General features: G+C 42.6%; 1 protein-coding gene and 1 long non-coding RNA gene across 2 annotated transcripts in view; one reads left to right on the top strand and one right to left on the bottom strand.

The window, feature by feature from the left end:
• The window catches only part of LOC117827313, a 58,425-nt gene that overhangs the window by 28,013 nt on the left and 8,219 nt on the right, over positions 1–22,193 (bottom strand). Inside the window, exon 4 of the long non-coding RNA XR_004634185.1 lies at positions 11,622–11,764. This is a non-coding gene — a long non-coding RNA (uncharacterized LOC117827313). The remainder of the gene's footprint in view (positions 1–11,621; positions 11,765–22,193) is intronic.
• LOC117827309 (myosin-7-like) lies at positions 968–20,872 on the top strand. Its single transcript, XM_034703853.1, has 37 exons — positions 968–1,168; positions 1,257–1,400; positions 1,494–1,650; positions 1,749–1,776; positions 1,855–1,963; positions 2,063–2,155; positions 2,244–2,307; positions 4,398–4,496; positions 4,586–4,689; positions 4,771–4,909; positions 8,107–8,225; positions 8,330–8,479; positions 8,580–8,750; positions 8,869–9,178; positions 10,409–10,488; positions 11,580–11,785; positions 12,445–12,568; positions 12,655–12,791; positions 12,941–13,196; positions 13,275–13,517; positions 13,606–13,782; positions 13,862–14,007; positions 14,089–14,179; positions 14,291–14,680; positions 14,766–14,892; positions 14,965–15,083; positions 15,168–15,364; positions 15,445–15,628; positions 15,706–15,871; positions 15,948–16,072; positions 16,162–16,470; positions 16,573–16,776; positions 16,863–17,159; positions 17,716–17,820; positions 17,921–18,016; positions 19,756–19,890; positions 20,748–20,872. Exons 1-37 carry the CDS (start codon positions 968–970, stop codon positions 20,766–20,768), a joined length of 5,823 nt encoding a protein of 1,940 aa, XP_034559744.1. The 3' UTR covers positions 20,769–20,872.

Raw genomic sequence — 22,193 nt, 5'->3', positions numbered from 1 at the left:
ATAGAATTACAAGATAGATGTCAGACAGAACAAACTACTTAATGTGCAAAACCTACAAAAATATCCTAAAACCAATCTAACAATAACAATGGTAAAATGAATCGACATGATAAAATGATAAAAGTGCTAAAGGTTCCATTTAAAATGCATATCAGAGAACAGTCAACCAATAAAAATGAGTCACATGAATAAATAAGACACTCTGGGCTCAAGTCTTAAAGGTGACATATCATGCAAAATTGACTTTTTAATGGTTCTCTACCTGAAATATGTTCCCCTATTTTTTCCCTATTCCCTACCTGAAATATGTTTCCCTAGGCATGCTAGTTGTAGGCTGTCTTAATAAACACAAAGGTCGCTTTGACTCCCCACGTCTGCAGATTTGAAGATCTAGTGGATGATTTTTATTTATCATGGATAAGTGCTAGCGCTAGTTAGCATAGCCCCATAGCTACATGTTCATAGACTCCGTGACAGACCGGATATTGTTGTTACGTAACAAAAACACGGAAGTCTGAAACGGCTCGTTTCAGCACACATTTACAGAAAGGTGGAGAAATCAGAACAGGGGCAGAATGGATTTTTTTCATTCTCAGGGGGTTCGTAGACAGGGACACATATTTCAGGTAGAGAACCATTAAAAAGTCCATTTTGCATGACATGTCACCTTTAAAGGACTCAAAATGAGGATGATTGTCCAAAGTCAAAGCATCAACAAAAATAATATTCAAGTCCACAGAAACTACTGTCTCTGCAGCTCGCTGAAACACAACACAATAGCTGATTTGAATATAAGTAATGCCTCTGACATGGCAAATAGCCAATCATGTTTAAGAATTTCAGGGTGGCCACAGGGGTGGCTCTACCACTGGTTCCTGGCTCTGCTGTGAATGATAAATAATGACACATATGTGTGCAAAGACAGTTGGTGACTGTTAAAGATGTTTCATCTTCACAAGGTTGAATCATGGGTGACTCCGTGATGAGAGAGTTTGGGCCTGCTGCTCCTTTTTTAAGAAAGTCAGATAAGGAGCGTCTGGAGGCCCAGACCCGAATCTTTGACATGAAGAAGGAGTGCTTTGTGCCTGACGCTGAAGTTGAGTACGTGAAAGCATCCATCATCAGTCGAGATGGTGACAAAGTCACCGCCAACACTGAGTTTGGAAAGGTATATAAAAATACTCTTAGCATTTATGTTCAATGTGTGTTTGCAGAAGTGTTGATCTTTGACTGAGGATGTTTCTCTTCGTCTACAGACTGTGACAGTGAAGGAGAGTGACGTTAACCCTCAGAATCCGCCAAAGTTTGATAAAATTGAAGACATGGCGATGTTCACCTTCCTCCACGAGCCTGCTGTGCTGTTTAACCTCAAAGAGCGTTACGCAGCATGGATGATCTATGTGAGACATTTCTGTTATCTCTACCTTTCTTTGTTATTAACACATCTCAGCATCTGAAGCTGAAGTCCATCATCCCTTTTCTTAATGTGGCAGACCTACTCCGGGCTCTTCTGTGTGACTGTCAACCCCTACAAGTGGCTGCCGGTCTACAACCAAGAAGTGGTTGTTGCCTACAGAGGAAAGAAGAGGGCTGAAGCTCCTCCTCACATCTTCTCCATCTCTGACAATGCCTACCAGTACATGCTGTCAGGTGATTCATTTATTTTAAGGCTGTAACTGGTTCAATCTTTCACTCTGTCATCATTCCATCTGTTTCAATGACGATCTCTAAATCTCTCTTTCTCACAGACAGAGAAAACCAGTCCATCCTGATCACGTGAGTCACACAGCCAACTCAATCCTCTTCCCTAGTTGTGGTTACAGGTCTTCACTGCTCTGCTTCTCTTCCACTCAGCGGAGAATCTGGTGCTGGGAAGACGGTCAACACCAAGCGTGTCATTCAGTACTTTGCCAGCATTGCTGCTGCCCCGGGTGTGAAGAAGGACGCAGCGGCTGAGAAGAAGGTGTGTGCTGCAGTGATTGTCTTAAGTATGAATTAAAGTCAAAGCTTCTTTAGAACAGCGTAAAAACCTGGAGTTGTGTCTTCATCTTAAAAACATCAGGGGACCCTGGAGGATCAAATCATCCAGGCTAACCCTGCTCTGGAGGCTTTTGGAAATGCTAAGACCATCAGGAATGACAACTCCTCCAGATTCGTGAGTGTCCGAGTAGCTTGCTCGTCAGCTGTGTTAGAGTTTTTCCTCCGACATCATAAACATAAATACAAACGTTCTTTCTTCACAGGGTAAATTCATCAGGATTCACTTCGACAACAGAGGAAAGCTGGCCTCAGCTGACATTGAGACTTGTAAGTGAAATTCAAACATTTCAAAGGCGCTCATTCTCTATGTGAAAGGCAGGGCACACAGAGGACACGGTTTTATCTTCAACTAGGTGCATACACAGAGAGCAGGTAGATGTACAATCAGAAGACATCTGGAATGATTAGACATATAATGTTTGATACCTGGGCAGCAGCTCTGGCCTTTGTGTTGTTAGTGTGTAACCTCTTAAAATGTAAAGTTGCATCAAAGGGGGGAATATGTCAAGGTATTGCAAATAAGGATCTCACTCATCATTGTTTGTTTTATGAACATGTTGGTTGGTCCTCCCGGTGGAACACTGGCGTATCCTTATTTATAAGTCCATTTTAAAGCTTCTTCCCTCATACCTTTTTACCTTCATCAAGCAGAAGAGCACAGGGACTTACACTCTTTGATCCCAAGACCTTTTCCTTGCTCTCTGTGCCAAAGGTCAGAATGGAGATGGGTAAAGGGTATTTTAAATTTGCAGCTACCTCTGCTTGGAATGAATTGCAGAAAGAGCTGGAGCTTGGTCGACTTATCACACTGGGGGATTATTTTTATTTTTCCAATATTAACAAACATAAAGTCTTTTTATTCTGGTAATCAGTCCATTTAGTCCAGCGTTGATCATGAGTCCGTGCTTTAGTCCACAGGTAATGAGTCAGTTTTTCCATGGAATGTAATTCTTCCACTATAGCCAACCACTGTGCTGGACTTGGAGGATCACTTTTTAACCAGTTTCTTGTGACGGCCTTTTTCTTCTTGACGGCAAGAATCAGGATTTATAAAGAGGTAGATATCCTCTTGAGGGATCAAGTCATTAGAGATCATGCTCACTGGGTGATTTTAAGGTGATGCTGGGCGAGCTGGAGGCAAACACACCGAGCTGCAGGTGCTCAGCCTGATGAACCTGAAGACTAATTTTAGTGTTTTATTCTGTAATGACGTGTTTCTGGTTGTCCTCAAGATGTCTTGTATTGTGTTTGTATGTGAGGCTGTTCTGTCTGAAACTCTGTGAACTATGCTGCTGCCTATAGGCTGATTTATACTTCTGCGTTGAATCAACGGCGTAGCCTACGCCGGGGGTCCGCGTAGCTCCCGTACCTACGCAGAGGCCTACGCACGTAGCTGACGTGCACCTCCTCCAAAATGTAACTCCCCATAGAGCCGACGAGCTCTGTGATTGGTCCGCTCGGCGGCTTTGTCTTTCCCTCATTTAAAGCACTTCCGGGATCCCGGACATCGGCCGCACATCGGCCGTGTATTTCATCTCCTCCTCTCTATTCTTCATGTAATCATGTCTGTATGATAAACAGCAACATGTATCAGCTGTAGATTAACATAACACGCTCTGAAACTCTGTGGAAAAGTAAACAGAGATCGTAGCGGGACCGGAAGCAGGCGGCCGACTATCAGAGAGACCGCACTGCCCTCAGGCGTTTCGGCGGAGAATAGCTGCGCGACACAGACACACCGACGCACAAGTATGTGGTGCTCATGTCTGCGTCAGCCCCTGCTGCGTAGGGGAGACGCAGAAGTATAAACCAGCCTTATCTTTGACAGGACACTCTTGAAAAAGAGATTTTTAATAGGGATGGGCATTTCAAGCCAAAATACTAATCAATAATCATTGGCATTGTCCCATTTTACAGCCATGCTCAGTCTCTGGAGATGCATGTGTAGTAGTGTGAGGTTCAGAAACAGAGAAAATCACTGCGACTGTCACTAATGTTTCCTTCCTTCTTTTGCTGTTCAACGCAGTTAGCATTCTTCTTCTTCTGTTACTTAATGTGGTTATTAAACAGATTTAAGATGCTCTATAACCACCGTCTGGCAGGAATAGCGTATCACTACCAGGCACCGGTGAAAACAGTGAAAAATTGTACTTTAAAAATGAGAAACATTCGAAGCAACTCTCAAAGTGAACGAATATTCGAATATTCAAAAATCATTGCCTATCCATCATTTCTAATCTCAATGAGTTTCTTTCCTGGTTAAATAAAGGTCAAATGGAATAAATTGTCAACCTGATCAAAATGTCACAACACTCACACGACATTAAAAATAATAATCCGTATCATTTCTCTCACAGACCTTCTGGAGAAGTCTCGTGTGACCTATCAGCTCAAAGCTGAGAGGGACTACCACATCTTCTACCAGATCTTGTCTCAGCAAAAGCCTGAGCTTCTGGGTGGGTGAACACTAAACATACATTTCCTCCTGTACTGCTTGAAACACTGTTTCATCAAATGCATAATTTCCCTTTACACATCTTTTCAGAAATGTTGCTCATCACCAACAACCCCTACGACTACGCCTTCATCTCCCAAGGAGAGACGACTGTAGCCTCCATCAATGACTCTGAGGAGCTGATTGCCACTGATGTGAGCTGCACCTTCTCTCTCAGCCACATTACTTCATAACAGTAAAGAGAGAGCCAATATTTATTGTGTTACTTCTCTCAGGACGCCTTTGACGTGCTGGGCTTCACTCAAGAAGAGAAGAACGGCATTTACAAGCTGACCGGTGCCATCATGCACTACGGTAACATGAAGTTCAAGAACAAGCAGCGAGAGGAGCAGGCAGAGGCTGACGGCACTGAAGGTAAGATTATTCCTCTCAGTGTAGTAATATCATCACATCTGTTATTGTTTGTGGTTTTTCACAGATTAAATCCAATGTGGCCAAAAATCATAACATGCATAACATAAACCATAACAGTACGTAGTGTCTTTTAACTGCAGTGCATGAGACAGTTCATTTCACCAACAGATCTATCCTTCATAAGGATGGATCTGTGGTGGTTTGTCATTGTGAGCTTTGCAAAGCAGTCAGCTGGCAGAGTGCTCTGACCATCATTTAATCTTTATTTGTATAGCGCCAAATCACAACAAACGTTATCTGAAGACGCTTTTACAAACATAGAAGGTCTAGACCGTACTCTATGTCAAAGTATGAACAGAGACCCAACTTCAAGACAGGGTAAGACTCAGTCTGACCCCACCTTAATCCATCATGAGCATTGCACATTGCTGTATTTAGCAAGTTACAGTGGCGAGGAAAAACTTCCTTTTAACAGGCAGAAACCTCCAGCAGGACCAGACTTATGTTAGACACACATCTGCTGAGACCGAGTTGGGTCTTGAAAGAGGGATAGAGGAGAATAAGAGAGAGAGGTGATAGTGATGAGACGAGACCATCAGGACAAATCTAACTCAGAGTAAAGATCAAGCATCGTCCACTGAGCAAAAGATAACTGCATACTTAAAGAAAACCAGAGTGCTCTTTACAGCCTTTGACAGAGCTGGGCGATATTGAAAAAGATGTTATCACGATCAAATTTTTCTACAATTCTACAATTTCATGTAGCAGACGCTTTTATCCAAAGCGACGTACAACACAAGCAAGAATTTAGACTGGAGGGAAAAACCTTAGTAAGTACGACAAAGTGCTTCAAGCTGATTGGCCGCAGGTTCTGCCATCTAGCGCCAGCAGAAAAGTCAGTTTGTTTTGTTTGTTTGTTTGTTTTTAAAGATAATGTAGCCACAGCTAATCACAACAAGTCAACAATATCGTTCAACATTCAACAGCATTCAATATTCAGTGCTTAATATTCAATAAGAGCTTGGTTTTAGACCTTCTGACTCAGTCTACCCCTGAGGACAAAGAGGAGAAGGGTCAGGTTAAGTGCCTAAGTGTTCCCTAAACAGTTGAGTCTTTAGACATCTCTTAAAGGTGACATATCATGCAAAATAGACTTTTTAATGGTTCTCTACCTGAATGTGTCCCTGGCATGTCTACAAACCCCCCGAGAATGAAAAAAATCCATTCTGCCCCTGTTCTGATTTCTCCACCTTTCTGTAAATGTGTGTGAAACGAGCCGTTTCAGACTTCCGTGTTTTTTTTACGTAACAACAATATCCGGTCTGTCACGGAGTCAGAGCTCAGAGCTTGTTCAGCCCATAGACTGTATAAAATAATACTGAATCCCCTCCTCCATTTTTCATTCCCTGCACACATGTGTGCTAACAAGGAGCTTAGGAGGGAGGCATGCTAGTTGTAGGCTGTCTTAATAAACACAGAGGTCGGTTTTACTCCCCACGTCTGCAGATTTGAAGATCTAGTGGATGATTTTTATTTGTCATGGATAAGTGATAGCGCTAATTAGCATAGCCACATAGCTACATGTTCATAGCTGTAGCTGTAGTTGTGTACCAAGACACACGTCGACATACTGACAAATAAAACAACAAGAAACACTAAATCTGTGACCAATCTTTCAGAAAGGTCCTGCTGTAGAGGTCGGTTTTACTCCCCACGTCTGCAGATTTGTAGATCTAGTGGATGATTTTTATTTATCATGGATAAGTGCTAGCGCTAGTTAGCATAGCCACATAGCTACATGTTCGTAGCTGTGTACCAAGACACACGTCGACATACTGATAAATAAAACAACAAGAAACACTAAATCTGTGACCAATCCTTCAGAAAGGTCCTGCTGCAGGCGCCTCTCCGTCAGGATCAGATTCTGGATCAGATTCAGAGGGTTGAAGTAACGTGATCTCTGAGCAGCCGTGTATATTCAGCCAACATGTAAACATTAGATCAACGTGCTGGACAGCTGAGGGACATCCACTTCCTGAGGGGGCGTGGTCAGAGAGAAAACAGACTGTTCTGAGGAGGACTGAAGAAGAGGGCTTTTCAGGCAGACCAAAATCTGATTTCAAAGTGTTTTTTTGAGCATAAACTTTAAAGACATGTTTTGGGGACCTCTTAGACCTATATTGATGAAAAAAGCGTGATATGTCACCTTTAAAAGTAGAAAGGGACTCTGCAGATCGTGAGGAGTTAAGTAATGAATTCCACCAGTTGGGAACAACAGAGGAGAAGAGACTGGCTAGAGATTTAGAGCCATGCTGGGCTGGGAGCACTAGGCGTCTTTCACAGGCAGAGCGTATTGGGCAAGAGGGAGTGTAGACCTGGATGAGGGATTTCAGGTAGGCAGGAGATGTTTTTGCCACTGTTTTGTAGGCCAGAAGAAGAGCTTTGAATTTGATTTTTCACATCAGTCGATATCGATAATTATCAAGATAAATATCAAATCATTATTTCATTTGAATTTAAAGGCAGACTGTTGCAGGAAAGTTAAAAAAGCCAAATGATGGTGGCTTGTATCTGGGATTTAGTCCTCTGATAGGCTTCTTGAATCCCTTATTTTTGACAGTGCTAACAGGACGCAGGTGTTTTGTGTAAGATGAAATCTTAGTGAAGCGATTTCTTTAATGTTGGGTGGCAACTAGAGTTTAAGGAACATTAGCACCCCTCCCTTTCCAGTGGTTTGAGGGTGTAATTACAGGTTTAAATATGTCTCATTTTTATTAAACATTTGTGATATTTATATTGAGAAAAAATTATATCATGATAATTATCGTTAATCGAATTATCGCCCAGCCCTAGCCTTTGACTCCCTAGCCGTCTACTCAGCTACGTTTACAGATAACAGTATACAAGTCACAGATAATATGATGTTTGTGTATTTTTCCACTATAGACCTCACTGTAATAATTTAACAATGAACATGTACTTCAAACTCTCACTCAGATGTATTGTAACTTGCATTAAACTACATTTCTACTGACCTTTATTCTCAGAGCTTTCATTGCATCCACAGCTTTTCACATATCTTACAGTTCTCTGATGGCGATGCACTACTATGTTTCTCGACTGTTCTCACATGTCCATTTCAGGCTACACGGCAGAACCTGTGTGTATATGACTTTTATATTTCCTCACCTTATCAGATGCTGACAAAGTCGCATATCTGATGGGCCTAAACTCTGCTGACCTCATCAAAGGTCTCTGTCACCCAAGAGTCAAAGTAGGAAACGAGTGGGTCACCAAGGGACAGAACGTGAACCAGGTAAGAATGAGGGTTTGGATCTGAATATATTGGAAAGTATCTTGTACACACAAGTAAAACAAGTGTTTTAACTAACTTTGAAGGTTTTTAAAATGTTTTTTTAGGTGTACTACGCTGTAAGTGCTCTGTCTAAGTCAGTGTACGAGAAGATGTTTCTCTGGATGGTGGTGAGGATTAATCAGTCCCTGGACACCAAGCAGCCTCGCCAATACTTCATTGGTGTGCTGGATATCGCTGGATTTGAGATCTTTGATGTAAGTTTCACTGGAAAACCAAAAGCTCACCAACATAATTAATACTTCTGCTCAACGTCTTAATTCCCTGAGTTCATTTCTGGTTACCTTTATATTACAGTTCAACACCTTTGAGCAGATGTGCATCAACTTCACCAATGAAAAACTGCAACAGTTTTTCAACCACCACATGTTTGTGCTGGAGCAGGAGGAGTACAAGAAAGAGGGCATTGAATGGGAGTTCATTGACTTTGGGATGGACTTACAGGCCTGTATTGACCTTATTGAAAAGGTGAGTGTCTTACGTTACCAAGGTAATTAAACTTGATGTGTGCTTCACTTTCTAACTGTTTTAGAGTCCCAAAATGTACTTTTGGTACTCACTCTCCTGTTTATGAAATTTCTCTCAGCCCATGGGTATCATGTCCATCCTTGAAGAGGAGTGCATGTTCCCAAAAGCCTCTGATGCCACATTTAAAGCCAAGCTCTACGACAACCATCTGGGGAAATCTGCAAACTTCCAGAAGCCCAGAGTTGTGAAGGGGAAACCAGAGGCCCATTTCTCCCTGGTTCACTACGCTGGAACTGTAGATTATAACATCAACAACTGGCTGGTGAAGAACAAGGATCCTCTGAATGAGACCGTGGTCGGTCTTTTCCAGAAATCAAACCTGAAGCTTTTAGGGGTGCTGTTTGCTGGATATGCAGGAGCTGAGACTGGTATGTTGACACTCAATGTTAAAGGTGACATATCATGCAAAATGGACTTTTTAATGGTTCTCTACCTGAATGTGTCCCTGGCATGTCTACAAACCCCCCGAGAATGAAAAAAATCCATTCTGCCCCTGTTCTGATTTCTCCACCTTTCTGTAAATGTGTGCTGAAACGAGCCGTTTCAGACTTCCGTGTTTTTGTTACGTAACAACAATATCCGGTCTGTCACGGAGTCAGAGCTCGGAGCTTGTTCAGCCCATAGACTGTATAAAATACAACTCAACCCCTCCTGCGTTTTTCATTCCCTGCACACGTGTGCTAACAAGGAGCTTAGGAGGGAGGCATGCTAGTTGTAGGCTGTCTTAATAAACACAAAGGTCGGTTTTACTCCCCACGTCTGCAGATTTGAAGATCTAGTGGATGATTTTTATTTATCATGGATAAGTGCTAGCGCTAATTAGCATAGCCACATAGCTACATGTTCATAGCTGTAGCTGTAGCTGTGTACCAAGACACACGTCAACATACTGACAAATAAAACAACAAGAAACACTAAATCTGTGACCAATCTTTCAGAAAGGTCCTGCTGTAGAGGTCGGTTTTACTCCCCACGTCTGCAGATTTGAAGATCTGGTGGATGATTTTTATTTATCATGGATAAGTGCTAGCGCTAGTTAGCATAGCCACATAGCTACATGTTCGTAGCTGTGTACCAAGACACACGTCGACATACTGATAAATAAAACAACAAGAAACACAGAATCTGTGACCAATCCTTCAGAAAGGTATTGCTGCAGGCGCCTCTCCGTCAGGATCAGATTCAGAGGGTTGAAGTAACGTGATCTCTGAGCAGCCGTGTATATTCAGCCAACATGTAAACATTAGATCAACGTGCTGGACAGCCGAGACACATCCACTTCCTGAGGGGGCGTGGTCAGAGAGAAAACAGAGTGTTCTGAGGAGGACTGAAGAAGAGGGCTTTCAGGCAGACCAAAATCTGATTTCAAAGTGTTTTTTTGAGCATAAACTTTAAAGACATGTTTTAGGGACCTCTTAGACCAATATATATTGATGATAAAAGTGTGATATGTCACCTTTAAAAAAGTATGTTAATTAATTCAATCTAACATGTCAGGAACATTAAACCATTGTTGACATATCAACACAGGTTTTATGAGTGTTGGGCTTTTGTACAGTTTTCTGATTACAAGTTTCATGTTGACTTTTTTTTATCAGCTCAAGAGTCTGGTGGAAAAGCCAAAGGTGGTAGCAAGAAAAAAGGTTCTTCATTCCAAACTGTATCAGCTCTGCACAGGGTAAGAGATAAACATCTATTTCACAGATATTTTCAAATGATTGTAATGGGGTCTACAAGTATTGTAATGTATGCATACATCATGTACTGTATATGCAGGGGTGCCGCCAGGGATTTTTGGCCCCATGAAAAAATATCACATTGGGCCCAAAATCACCAAAGGCCACACGAACCCTGTGCAACTGCTGTCTGTCAGCATCAAAATATCTGATTCTAATGTATTATTTGAGTAATCTCTGTGACATTAAAACAGACTAAATCCCTCAATGCTTCAGCCTGCCCAGCATCCAAAACAGACTATAGGCTGTAGCTTATGTAGCTTAGCTATAGCTTTGTTTTTATAGGCTTTTTTTAATAGTACAGATAGAGAGAGAAAAAAGAGATTCCCACAGACCCCCTTCAATAATGCTAATTGACATGCTACGTTGCTCACCTTCTTGTTCATTGGGTTGGGGGGAGTCGTGGGGAGACAGTGCACCTGCTGACATATCAGCTGCTGAGTCTGGTAGGGAGGGCGGGGAAACCCATTTAGTATAACTAGCTACAACGTAGTTCATCTCATTGTGGACATCAAACTAGCAAATAGGTTGATTTTAACCACTCAAAGACTATACCAACCTTTCCTGGAGAAAAACTGGGTGACATACTGTCGCCCTTTCTTCTCTCTCTCCTTTCTTTCCCTCCTTTTCTCTCTCTCCTTTCTTTCCCTCCTTTTCTGGGACCCAGTCTCTGTCTTTCCAGACATTTAAGCTGCCTTCATGCCTATATGCCCAAAAAAGTAGAGATCTCTGATAAACATCTTATGAAGACAACAGGACCGCATTTTTAATTCCCTTATTCTGAATGAAATATTAATTATTCGGGCCCCCTGTGAGTCATGGGCCCTTAGAATCATCCTAACTTTTCCCCCCTATATGGTGCCACTGTGTATATGTGCAAGACTATGAGGAAACTGCAGCAATAGAAAGAAGGTGAAAAAAAAACAAGAAAAAAAGAACCAAGATGAAAATGATAGCTGATGACGAGTTCTGTCAACGGGTCAAATGAAACATTCTGACTTTGGACTTTGGGGAATGTGTGTACACTCCACAGGAGAACCTGAACAAGCTGATGACCAACTTGAGGTCTACTCACCCTCACTTTGTGCGCTGCATCATCCCCAATGAGACCAAGACTCCTGGGGCCATGGAGAACCCTCTGGTGATGCACCAGCTGCGCTGTAACGGTGTGCTGGAAGGCATCAGGATCTGCAGGAAGGGGTTCCCAAACAGGATCCTCTACGGAGATTTCAAACAGAGGTTTGCTTGTGATGATGTTGTCAAGCAGAGTCTGGCTTGATGGTCAAAGTTCTGGTTTACTTGATACAATACACAGCTTTTAAACACTTCACGATGTACGTCATGCAATCTCGGCTACGTGAAGGTCTCCATGAACACCAAGTCAATATTTGGCGCATCCTCATCCACATCATCCCTTTTAGGCAATGTCCTGGTCCATTGACAACATTGATTCATATTTATTGAGAGCATCCTGTGGCTCCCTTCTCAGCTCCACACACACACACACACACACACACACACACACACACACACACACACACACACACACCCCCCCACACACACACACACACACACTCTGCACACTCAGGTTTCCTGTAATGGCCAACAAGATATTTATCTTTTTGCAATACATGTTATGTTCCATTTCGGCGTGTCCCAGCACTGCTTAAGACTTCTGGGAAGTTCTAACATTTCTAACTCTCATAACCTTACACAATGGTACCAGCTGCATAATGTCTGAACGTCCCAGTTTGTGGCCTCATACAGATCTGATCCCCACAGCATATTAAATCCAACAATATATTGAATCTCCCAATAATGCCAGTATCACAGCAGTAGTGTCCCATGAACACTTAAAAGATTACTCAATGACTGTGTTTTGAATCTTTGCCCAAAAGATACCGTATCTTGAACCCCAATGCCATCCCTGAGGGACAGTTTATCGACAACAAGAAGGCTGCCGAGAAGCTGCTGGGTTCTCTTGATATTGACCATAACCAGTACAAGCTGGGGCACACAAAGGTCAGTACTTTGAACCTTGGAAAAGATAGAACAATTTGTATGAAATGTATATCACAACTGATCATCAATCTACTACCATAAAAAAGGTGTTCTTCAAAGCTGGACTGCTGGGTCTGCTGGAGGAGATGAGAGATGACCGACTGGCACTTATCATCACTGGCATTCAAGCCCGGTCACGAGGTCTCCTGGCAAGAATTGAATTCCAGAAAATCGTTGAACGAAGGTACGTGCTCCCAGAACCTTGTAATGTCAAGGCTACAAACAATAAACTCTGAATAGATGTGTGAGGGGTGGAAACTGATTGAGCGAGTATCAGCTGTTACCATTTGTCCTTGCAAGGCTTTTAATGCACTTTTATTCTGATGTCTGCAGGGATGCATTGCTGGTGATCCAGTGGAACATCCGTGCCTTCATGGGGGTCAAGAATTGGCCCTGGATGATGATGTTTTTCAAGATCAAACCTCTGTTGAAGTCAGCAGAGACTGAAAAGGAGATGGCCAACATGAAAGAAGAGTTTACCAAACTCAAAGAGGCTTTCGCAAAATCTGAAGCCCGCAGAAAGGAGCTGGAGGAGAAAATGGTTACCCTTCTCCAAGAGAAGAATGACCTGCAGCTCCAAGTTCAATCTGTATGTTCAAAACCCACCAGCATTTAATCATATCAAAACCAAACATGTGTAAAACTTTGTTCTGTCATATAACAACAGGAGCAAGATAATCTTGGTGATGCAGAGGAAAGATGTGAGGGGCTGATCAAGAGCAAGATACAGCTGGAAGCAAAAATCAAAGAGCTGACAGAAAGACTGGAGGATGAAGAGGAGATGAACGCTGAACTGACAGCGAAGAAGAGGAAACTGGAGGATGAGTCTTCTGAGTTGAAGAAGGACATCGACGACTTAGAGTTAACTCTGGCTAAAGTCGAGAAGGAGAAGCACGCCACTGAGAACAAGGTATCATCAACTCTTATATGAAATTACTTTGTGAGTTCTCTCTCATGTCAAAGCTGAAGTCCTTCATGAAACCGTCCTCCTGCTACAGGTTAAAAACCTGGTCGAAGAGATGGCTGCTCAAGATGAAATCATTGCTAAGCTGACCAAGGAGAAGAAAGCCTTGCAGGAAGCTCATCAGCAAACACTGGATGACCTGCAGAGTGAAGAAGACAAAGTCAACTCTCTGACCAAGGCCAAGACTAAGCTGGAACAGCAAGTGGATGATGTAAGAATGTTTAAAATGTCAAGATCAGGTGGATTTGTTATTGACAAATGAAAAACATGACATTCTTTACTTCCAACAGCTTGAAGGGTCCCTTGAGCAAGAGAAGAAAGTGCGAATGGACCTTGAGAGAGCCAAGAGAAAGCTTGAAGGAGACCTTAAGCTGGCTCAGGAGACTATCATGGACCTGGAAAATGACAAGCAACAACTTGATGAGAGACTGAAAAAGTAATATGGAACCTGCACTTGTAAAAGACAAATGTATTTACATTTTGTGTTGGCTGGAACATGTACATTTTCTTTCCTCAGGAAAGATTTTGAAACCAGCACACTCCTTGGTAAAATCGAGGATGAACAGGCAATAAGTGCTCAGCTCCAGAAGAAACTGAAGGAGCTGCAGGTAGTATTTGTCTTATATTAAAGCTAATAGACCAAGAGCATGAATATGACATTTTTAAACTAAATCTTGGATGGTAAATTCACAAAAGCCTTGCCGTTGATTTTGTTCTAGGCCCGCATTGAGGAGCTGGAGGAAGAGCTCGAGGCAGAGCGAGCTGCCCGAGCTAAGGTGGAGAAGCAGAGAGCCGACCTGGCCAGAGAGCTGGAGGAGATCAGTGAGAGACTGGAGGAGGCTGGAGGAGCAACAACTGCCCAGATTGAGATGAACAAGAAGAGGGAGGCAGAGTTCCTGAAGCTCCGCAGAGACCTCGAAGAGGCCACTCTGCAGCACGAAGCCACCACTGCCACGCTCAGGAAGAAACAGGCTGACAGTGTTGCTGACCTGGGAGAGCAGATTGACAACCTGCAGAGAGTCAAGCAGAAACTGGAGAAGGAGAAGAGTGAGCTCAGACTGGAGCTGGATGATGTGGTCTCCAACATGGAACAGATTGTGAAATCTAAGGTTCATATGTATTGATTGCTTGATTATTGTTATGTTTTTGGTCTATAAAGACCAGTATTTGTAAAGATGTTTGTTTTCTTTTCAGAATAATTTAGAGAAGATGTGCAGGTCCCTGGAAGATCAGATGCATGAATATAAAACAAAGTCAGAAGAGGGACAGCGTGCCATCAATGACTTCTTACTGCAGAGAGCAAAGCTTCAGACTGAAAACGGTACAGATTTGGCTTCATGTGCATTTGATTTGAAATAGATTGAAAACTTATTTTACCCTTCTTTCACATCAGGGGAACTTATAAGGCAGCTTGAGGAGAAGGATTCCCTGGTGTCTCAACTCACCAGAGGAAAACAGTCCTACACTCAACAAGTTGAAGACCTGAAGAGACAACTGGAGGAGGAAATTAAGGTAACAGGCAAATGGCCACAGTTTCAATTTAGTCAAATGGGAATGATGGTTCATGACAAGCATTAAGATACACTCTCCTTCTAGGCCAAGAATGCTCTGGCTCATGCAGTGCAGTCTTCTCGTCACGACTGTGACCTGCTCAGGGAGCAGTACGAGGAGGAGCAGGAGGCCAAGGCTGAACTCCAGCGCAGCATGTCCAAGGCCAACTCTGAGGTGGCTCAGTGGAGAACCAAGTACGAAACTGATGCCATCCAGAGGACTGAGGAACTAGAGGAAGCCAAGTAGGTCCTTTTTTTTCACTTGAGCAACTCTAACAATATTTGAAAAGAATGAGTCCTGACTGAGTTCAATCAACATGTAGAAAGAAGCTGGCTCAGCGTCTGCAGGACGCAGAGGAGGCTGTAGAAGCAGTGAATGCTAAATGTTCCTCTCTGGAGAAGACCAAACACAGACTGCAGAATGAGATCGAAGATCTCATGGTGGATGTGGAGAGGTCTAATGCTGCTGCTGCTGCCCTGGACAAGAAGCAAAGAAACTTTGACAAGGTTTGATTTAAAATTCATACATTAGAGTCACTGTTGTAGAATTCAGGTACACTGAACCTGTGACATGCACATTTCAGGTCTTGTCAGAATGGAAACAAAAATATGAGGAGTCCCAATCAGAGCTGGAGAGCTCTCAGAAGGAGGCAAGGTCTCTGAGCACTGAGCTCTTCAAACTGAAGAACTCCTATGAAGAGTCTCTGGAGCATCTGGAGACCATGAAGAGAGAGAATAAGAATCTGCAGGGTGAGGGGAAGCCCAGCTTCATCTGTGTTATGAAACTAGTTTTAAACCTTTGTTAATGTGACTTTTGATTTCTCAGAGGAAATATCTGACCTCACTTCACAACTTGGTGAGAGTGGGAAGAATATCCATGAGCTGGAGAAGATCCGAAAACAGCTGGAACAAGAGAAGTCTGAAATTCATACAGCTCTGGAGGAGGCTGAGGTATGCTGAAGGTTCTCAAGGAACTGAACAAGACTTGTCACTTATTAATATCTTGTCCTTACTCTTATTCTCCTTTATTTTAATAACAGGCCTCACTGGAACATGAGGAAGGGAAGATTCTCAGAGCTCAGCTTGAGTTCAACCAGGTCAAGGCTGAAATTGAACGCAAGCTGGCAGAGAAAGATGAAGAAATGGAGCAAGCAAAGAGAAACCAGCAGAGAATGGTGGATACTCTTCAGAGCTCTCTTGAGGCTGAGACCCGCAGCAGGAATGAGGCGCTCCGTTTGAAGAAGAAGATGGAGGGAGACCTCAACGAGATGGAGATCCAGCTCAGCCAGGCTAACAGACAAGCTGCTGAGGCTCAGAAACAGCTCAAGGCTGTTCATGCACATCTCAAGGTATGAATGAAAACAAGTGTTATCCAGTCGTTTTACTCTCACACCCCTGTAACTGAAAATGAAACCTGAAAAACTTACTTACCTAATGTCATGATTATTCAGGATTCTCAGCTGCAGCTCGATGAGTCTCTTCGAGCCCATGATGAGATGAAGGAAAACATTGCAATTGTTGAGAGACGCAACAACCTGCTTCAAGCTGAAGTGGAGGAACTGAGGACCGCTCTTGAACAGACTGAGAGATGTCGCAAACTTGCCGAGCAAGAGCTTCTGGACGTCAGTGAGAGGGTGCAGCTCCTGCACTCTCAGGTAAGATGTAGTCGCTGTTGGCACTAGTCTTTGCTATTATTCATGATTTATTGAGGAAATGTATAATCAAAATTCTATACAACCAGAACACCAGCCTGCTGAACCAAAAGAAGAAGCTGGAGGCAGACACCTCCCAGCTTCAAACTGAAGTGGAAGACGCGGTGCAGGAGTGCAGGAATGCTGAGGAGAAGGCCAAGAAGGCCATCACTGACGCTGCCATGATGGCAGAGGAGCTGAAGAAGGAACAGGACACCAGTGCTCACCTGGAGCGCATGAAGAAGAACATGGAGCAGACCATCAAAGACCTGCAGCACCGTCTGGATGAAGCTGAGCAGATCGCCATGAAGGGAGGGAAGAAGCAGGTGCAGAAGCTGGAGGCCAGGGTGAGTGTCAATGTTTGGAGAAATTGAAGTAACATCCAACTACATCACTAAACCCCCAAAATCTGGAGGTATGTAACCCAGCATGCTTTGGGCAGCAAAACAGCTGCTTGCAAAACACAATGATAGGGAGAGAACTTCAACGGCATCCATTCACTTTCATGATAAGTGCCCACAGAGTCCGAAATGAAATGTCTGGCACACAGGGAGGGGGTGGGCAGGGGAGCAGTATCTGGAAACATGCAGCACCATCAGTGTTTGTTTACAACACAGGCAGAAGGAACTGCTTCTTCTGCTGAGACCAGATCAGACCAACTCTGTGCATGTCACAACGGTTTTACATTGATTGAAGACTTGATGCATGTTATCACAAACCTTCACGTCTCCACTCGTCTGAATCAGATCAATTCAGCGTCCATGTTAACAGTGAAGTTTCTAATCAGACAGATTTGAATGGGATTGAAGGAATACTGCACGCATAAACACAGCTTTTGATTTCCTCCTCATGAGAAGAGCCAACATAAAGGATTGATGAAACATTGTTATCTCTCCCCAACAGATCAGAGAACTGGAAAATGAGTTAGAGGCTGAGCAAAGGAAATCCAGCGATTCTGTCAAAGGAATACGGAAGTATGAGAGAAGAATCAAAGAGTTGACCTATCAGGTATGTTTCAGCTTGTTATTTTATGCATAACAATATATTTTTTTATTTCTTTATTTACTCTGAGTTACATTTTAAAATGTGTGCTGCTTTTTCTTTTCAGACTGAAGAGGATCGTAAGAATCTGGCTCGTCTGCAAGACTTGGTAGACAAACTACAGCTGAAAGTCAAATCCTACAAGAGGACTGCAGAGGAGGCTGTGAGTAGTCTTAACATTTAAGCAGGTGTGATGGAGAATACAATTATAAAAGCACCTTCTCATTCAAGGGTTTGTATTTATTTTAATTATTGTAAACACTGTACATTAATACTGAAGACATTAAAACTATGAAAGAACATATATGGAATTATTTAATTTTTAAAAAAGTGTTAAACAAAGCAGAATATGTTTTATATTTTAGATTCTGTAAAGTAGCCCCCTTTTTCCTTCATGACAGCTTTGCACACTCTTGGTATTCTCTCAGTCTGCTTCATGAAGTGGTCTCCTGGAATGGTTTCTCTCAGTCTGCTTCATGAAGTGGTCTCCTGGAATGGTTTCTAATGAACATGAGCCTTGTCAAGAGTTCATTTGTAGAATGACTTCCCTTCTTAAAGTGTTTGAGACCATCAGTTGTGTTGTTCAGAGGTAGGGTTAGCACACAATGGATAGCCCTATTTGACTACTGTTGTAATCCAGATTATGGCAAAACCAGATTATTTCATAGTTTTGATGTCTTCAGTATTAATCTACAATGTTGAAAATAATTAAAGTAAATAAAAACCCTTGAATGAGAAGGTGTGTCTAAACTTTTGACTGGTAGTGTATGTATGTCAAATACAAACCCTCATTTCCTCCTAATTACAGTTAAATCAGTGTTGTAGGTCAGGGCAACATGGACATAAATAGCACCAATCCTTACTGTTATGGCTTCACACATTTTAGAGCACATTCTAAGTTACATTATGAAAAGATTTTTACACATACAGGTAAGTAGAAAAAATATAAGTAATGCCTAGGGGTGCAACGGATCAAAAAACTCACGGTTCGGATTGGATCACGGTTTTGAGTCACGGATCGGATCATTTTTCGGATCAGCAAAAAATAAAAAATAAAAAGACAAATATAACTTTGTCCTTCCATTTATTTTGTAAAACACTTGTAAACTTTTGCCCATTAAATAAAAACAATCATCAACTCAAAATTTACTCTGGGCCCAGTCCTGCCTCATTCACTGCATTTCATGGCATGGCAAGTGAAGGAGCAGAGGAACTTCAAAAGTTTCACACCATTCTTCTTTCATTTGCTGATTTTCACCGTCCACTTTTCTTTGAGCTGCAAACTGTGAACACACCGTTTTCGTGCATTCTAGGGTCCTACAGCTGGCAAAGTGCCAACATGCGAACTGCTCCATAAATGAAAGTGAAAGTTAAAAATTGCACTAGCAGCAGTGGACTCTAAGTGACCCAGTAACAGCCTGTCTGCGTATCGTTGACATGGAGACAAGTCCCGGTAAACACGAGGTGACCAAACCAAAACACAGAGTGAAGGAATAACAGTCACAGGGAAACCAAAATGCTCCCATACATGTGACTTACAAGATGCAGGAGGGTTTCCAAGTTCCTCTGCTCCTTCACTTGCCATGACTACCGCTGCGCTTGAAGAGTGAGTGTGGATTTAACATGCGGTCATCACGTGAACACGCGCAACTTTTTTCATCAACTGATCCGTGGATCACGTCCGTGCCGAACCGTGGAGAGGCATCCGTACGGATCACGGATCAACGATGATCCGTTGCACCACTCGTAATGCCACTTCTAAAGGCCCCAAAAATATGTTCAAATTAAGCTTGAAGCCCCAATGCAAGAACGCTTCTGATTCAACAATGGTGTCTTTTTGGCTTCTTTGGGCTATACAAAAAAAAAAAACAACCTTTGTGTGATCGTGTTTCTGTGTTACAGGAGGAACAGGCCAACGGTAATCTGACCAAGTTCCGTAAGCTTCAACATGAGCTGGATGAGGCTGAGGAGAGAGCCGACATCGCTGAGACTCAGGTCAACAAGCTGCGTGCCAAGAGCCGTGATGTGGGGTCAAAGGTCAGTAATGGAACTAACGCCTGTTTTGTGTGAGGCACACTACATGGGACAGTTTGAGCCAAGCGGCAACCTCCTGCCTCAAAATTTGAAGCCCATGGGGCGCTGGTGGCCTAGCGGTCTAAGCGCCCCACATACAGAGGCTACAGTCCTCGTCGCAGGGGTCGCCGGCTCGATTCCCGGCCGGTCGACCATCTCCTGCATGTCTTCCCCCACTCTCTACTCCCCACATTTCCTGTCTCTCTTCAGCTGTACAATATAATAAAGGCAAAAAGGCCAAAAATATAACTTTAAAAAAAAAAATTGAAGCCCATGCAGTAGTGTTATAAACTGCAGTTCACTGAGTGTCCACTAGAGGGCTGGCTGCAGAAATACCGAAAATCAGATAAACACCAATTCAAAGAAGACGATATTTACAGCAGAAATAAACATGTTCTCTATCGGCACACACTATACAGGGGTGGAATTATTAATATGTCCCAAATAAGGACATGACTGACTTGATTGAGAGGAACCCTACAGCTGTTGGCTAGTAGGCTCAAAGCCTGCCTCTTTACCTCACACTAGCTCAACAGAAGTTAGATTGAGTTCAGCATTTCCAATATGGCTGCCGCCGCCGATTGGCTTCAAAACAGCGCTTCAGGAACAGATGGGTGACATCACAGATACTACATCCATTATTTATACAGTCTATGGTTTGAGCCCAGTTAGAAACAAGTGATGATACAGGATTCTTAATGTATAGGGACAGTTAATGACAGCATGTGAGGACACTGGTTGAAGTAATGCTCTGAATCTTTGAATACATTGGAGTTTACAGAGAAATGTTTTACATGTTTATTTGTTTTCTCTCATTTCAGAAAGGACAAGAAGAGGAATGAATGTCACAGAAATGAACTGTTGTTTCTGAGGCACCTCAGGTCTAAAAAGTGTCTCCCTAAGCATGTTGTTTGTTGAGTAGAATAAAGTCAATCTGCATCTCAAACAGTGTCTTTATGTTTTTATTCATATTGAGATAATAGAGTAACAAAGAGTTCCCCTGCAGACCTCGGTATAGACCTGCATGTAGAGTCTTGAGATCATTTTAAATGGTTTTGCAGTATTTCACTTATAATTGATCCACAAATACATTATTCATGTGATGGTAAAAGCTGATCTGTCCATTTTGCAACTGAATGCAACTCTTTGTTTAAATTGAATGATTAAGGTCAATATTTGAACAAAGAACATTTAAGACCATTGCATCATTGCATCCCTGAGACAAGGATGTTTATTCAATTATTACAAGTAGAAGGCCACAAAGACTTTTGTACACAGTCCAACACTATCCAATCCTAATTATATCTTTCATATAGCAGTTAACAATTAATGGAAGAAGTGGACCAGTATGGAGAGAATTGAAGGATTACATTAACAATAGTTGTATGTGTGCTGTTGCATAATAAACTAAGGCCCAGTCTCAATGTCCTCCCTGAGCCTTGAGCCCTGAGCCCTCAGCCCTGAGCCCTGAACCCTGAGCCCTGAACCCTTCTTGACTTAATTGACATCACCTGGAAAGTGATTGAGGGCAGAAGGCTATAAGGGCTTAAAACTCTAGAACTGGAAATGAGAAAGCACTTTGCCACTTCTCATGTAGCCTGCATGAAGTCCTGTAGCTCACCTTAGCGGCATTAGGAATCTTTATTGCTTAACCACAAACTTTAAAATATATAAATATATACATTTTACTGTTTATATGTCTGAAGATGAATAGATTAAGGCTGTTTTCTATATTTATACTTACAGGGAAAAAATTTTCTAACACCAACATTAGTTGCACCTTTCATGCTTCTTGTTTACCGTTGCACTATTTAAAATTTCATGTTTTGGCGTTTGTTCCACTGTCCATGCTCACTGGCGTCCCCTGGGAATCCTGTGTTTCACGTCACAATGCTATGAACTCTAGGTAATTCCCTTATGCTACGTCTGCAGAAATGCCCACTTATGGAAAGGGGGCTCAAAAAGTCTGAGAGAGATCCCTCACACACTTGAAGATGTGACAGTGGGACAGCTCTACACCCTCACAGACTTAGCGGGAACGCGCCTCAAAGTCTGTGAGTGTGTGAGTTTGGACACTGAGATTGGGTCTAACAGTGACACCCTGAACCACTCATGGGGACCGAGTTGTGCACTCTGCACATCCTGCAGTAGACCTCCACATGTCATTGATGAAGGTTAAGAGTTACACCACTAGAGGTCAGCAGTCTCTCGTTTTTATTTTAAGGTGCACACCTCAAAGATAACACCTTTCTGTTGGTTTGAAGACT

The sequence above is a fragment of the Notolabrus celidotus genome, chromosome 15 (genome assembly GCF_009762535.1).
Source record: "Notolabrus celidotus isolate fNotCel1 chromosome 15, fNotCel1.pri, whole genome shotgun sequence".
Lineage (NCBI taxonomy): Eukaryota > Metazoa > Chordata > Actinopteri > Labriformes > Labridae > Notolabrus > Notolabrus celidotus.
Note: the sequence above shows the minus strand (reverse complement) of the source record. Positions and strands in the feature narration are given on the sequence as shown.